Source organism: Panicum hallii, chromosome 4 (assembly GCF_002211085.1).
Source record: "Panicum hallii strain FIL2 chromosome 4, PHallii_v3.1, whole genome shotgun sequence".
Classification (NCBI taxonomy): domain Eukaryota; kingdom Viridiplantae; phylum Streptophyta; class Magnoliopsida; order Poales; family Poaceae; genus Panicum; species Panicum hallii.
Genome location: NC_038045.1, coordinates 42,126,687 through 42,129,879, shown reverse-complemented (window position 1 = coordinate 42,129,879; position 3,193 = coordinate 42,126,687). Strand labels below are relative to the sequence as shown.

Here is a 3,193-nt window from a genome sequence, read left to right as displayed (position 1 = left end):
CTACCTCTAATTTGATGGGTACACTGTTGTACGATATTCAACTGAGATTATACCTCCAAGCATTCTTGTTTGATTGAGCAAAAGTCTATATTCTACGATATTGTAATCGCCGGTTCGGTGGAAGCAAAGAGGTTCAAATTTAAATCATCCTCGGGCAACATGTCTATTTTGCACTTGCAGCAAAAGGAAAAAAAAGGAACATGGAACAGCGGAGAGTATAGACTATAGAATGAAACTCAACCCAAAAATAAAATTAGCATATTAAGGCAACCAAACTTCAATTGTTTCATCTCACTGACTTTAGAGCATATGAACAAAATTTGGAGCAGTTTACATCTACGAACAAAGCATCTTCTGTTTAAGACTAAAACTAAAAGTTATTTAAAATCCTAGCAATTTCTATCAGAGAGACAAAGAAGTCAAAAATGACTAAATCTTGGAGAAGTTTCTGTCTAAGAACTGACGTTTCCAGAACAAGCATCTTCTGTTTAAGATACAAAGTATAATTATCTGAATCTTGAAGCAATTCCTATATGAGAAACCAAGAAGTGGAAAATGAATAAATCTTGTAGCAATTTTCTTCTGAGAGCAAGAGTGAAAATGATCGAAATAACATTCAAGTAGTACCTCCCCAACCCCACCCCAGAATTATAAAACCATTTAACGGCGCACATTCAGTCATTCAGTCATGACCTGCACAAACAAGGGAAGGTTTTAGTTATTCAGACAGAAGGAGACACTTTTTTGTAGATATTATTTGAGGGTAGTTCAAACTAATGTTCAACAGATTATAGGTAAGATCAACTTGGACAAAGTTATCCATAATCTTTGCTTCATATCCCTTCCTTCACTCTTCTCGACGACGTTTTTTCATAATACGACGGTGAACTTCCATCAAGTCTGCATCAGCTTCTTCGCTCGTGAGCCAGAAGCTAAAGGGCCCCCTCATTTGCCTCATCACCTCCCTCTCTGGGCTTGGGGGACCCTCGTAGTCGTAGAAGTTGTCCACCTCTGATTTTAGGGTCGAGGGATCCATCCTCATGGCGGCTTCCATACCCAGTTTGACCAGCTCCTCCTCATCCAGTTCCTCTGTCTGATCTTCATCTTCATCAGAGCTACTGAAGCGCACCAGATCAAGATCTTGAGAGAAGCAATAATCAGTCAATATTCATTGAATGTGAAATATCAGAACTAAGAACACCATATTAAATACAAAATAATGCAAGTGGAGAATTAGCCTCTGCTGTGACAAGGATATATTGTACTGCAATTGTATGATTGATGCCTTTATGGGATGGCAGAACGTTCAATATATGGAATAATTGATTTGTTGGGTATATGACGCATTTATTAGAGTGCATATGAGCATGTTATATATCATCCAAATGTTGTTTTAATTGAAGAAAACATGCAACTTGTGCAGGCTGCACAGTGCATCAGTTCAAAATGTGCATCTTATGCATCGCTTAAAATCAATTCTCAGTCAATACAGACTGGAAAACAGAAAGAAAACTAATTTTAGTATGTGTATCAGGACCTGTTTTAGTCATGGACACATAATTAGATATTTAGATGATTATACATGTAATAAAATAAGCTCAGCCTTTACCTTCGGCTGCTTTGTCTACGTGTCCATGGTTAGTTACAACTTACAAGTGACAATTCAAATGCATTTGGCAAGCTCATTGCAAAAGCAAATAGAGCAGTATACTATGCCATACTAGGAGTTTCTGTAATAATGATAAACAGATTCTTGTTAAATGATTGCAGATTGATATGCAGATAGCTGTACGACGAAAAGCTTATGCAAGGCAATTCGACTCAAAATCTGAGTAGTACTACTTAACTGCTCACTGGGCTACCTACTGAAACAGGGCATGCTGTTTTAGAAAGTACTAAAAACGCAAACAGAACATGATTGCGGATTGCTTTGCAACGAAGGATACGGGTCCTCACACATCACCAACACATTTGAATTGCTGCAGAGACAAGAAGAAAACCAACTAGCGCAACTGGAGAAATGTGTGGGTTACCAGTTACCTCTGGCAACCCAAGGTGGCAGGTTCCAAGCGTGGACATAGCGGCAGGAGGCAGGTGCCGGCCAGGGCATGTTCACCAGCTCGTGGGCCTCGTCGGCGGCCTCCACGACTTTGTGCACGGGCAGGTCGACGCCGAAGAGGCGCTGCTCGAGGGCGAAGTAGACCAGATCGGGGTTCGACGGGCACACAGCTGAGAGCACGGGGACCTTCCTCGGCAGTCCGGTGTCCTTGTAGGTGTCGTCGTCCCAGAGCTCCTTGAATCTCATCGAGTACTTCTTGTCCCACTCCCACCCAGCCGGAGTGGCCATCCGCCGCGTCCACATGGACACCGTCGCTGCTTCCTTGTCGTGGCCGTCGCCGCCGTCCTCGGGGATGATCTCGACATACCGCAGCTCGCGGCGGCTCACCGTGACGCACCGGTGGGTGTGGATGTCAGGCCTGGCCATGCCCAGAGCGCGGTCCTCCGGGAGTTTGTGGAAGAGCAGCACCGGGTCCGCGACGAAGGCGTCGCAGCTGAGGAGCCCCCACGAGAGGTCGAACCACCAGAGCGTCTTCTTCTGGGCGACCACGCCGGCGGGAGCCCACTCCCTGCCCTCCGCGGGCAAGGGGCAGCTCAGGTCGTTCTGGGTCCACCGGTCGCCGCCCGCGCGGAAGCGGAAGAGCCTGGCGCGCTCGCCGCCCTTGTCGACCTCGAGCTCGGCGACCGTGTAGTCGCCGTCGTAGGAGGCGACGAGGCCGACGCTCCCGACGCTGTAGTTGACGGGCATGCCCCCGTCGCGGCGGCCGGGGATGCGTTCGCCGTCGGGCGCGGCGGCGTGGCCCTGCTGGACGCCGCGGGCCGTGCGGAAGCGGCGCGCCACGATGAGGTAGGTCTCGTGCGGGTCGGCCGCGGGGTCCACGCCGTGGAAGGGCTCGACGGCGAAGTTGAGGAGGAGGCAGTCGGTGCCGGCGGCGAGGATGTAGGGGTACTTGTCGGGGTCGTTGGGGTCGGGGTGGGCGAGCGGGGCCACGGTGAGGACAGTGGCCTGCGGCGGCAGCGCGACCCGGATGGAGAAGTCCGCGGCACGGAATGCCGCCGCCGCCGCCGCGTCGTTGGGAATGGGGACGACGCGAGGGACGCGGCCCAGGATCACCCACGGCCATGCTGCCGACAT

At 49.6% G+C, this 3,193-nt stretch overlaps 1 protein-coding gene across 1 annotated transcript; it reads right to left on the bottom strand.

Moving 5' to 3' along the window:
* Positions 1 to 313: 313 nt before the first annotated feature.
* On the bottom strand, positions 314 to 3,193 carry LOC112890500. Its single transcript, XM_025957381.1, has 2 exons — positions 2,041 to 3,193; positions 314 to 1,140 (listed from the first exon to the last, which is right to left on the bottom strand). The coding sequence occupies exons 1-2, from the start codon at positions 3,191 to 3,193 to the stop codon at positions 848 to 850; spliced, it is 1,446 nt and encodes a 481-aa protein (XP_025813166.1). The 3' UTR covers positions 314 to 847.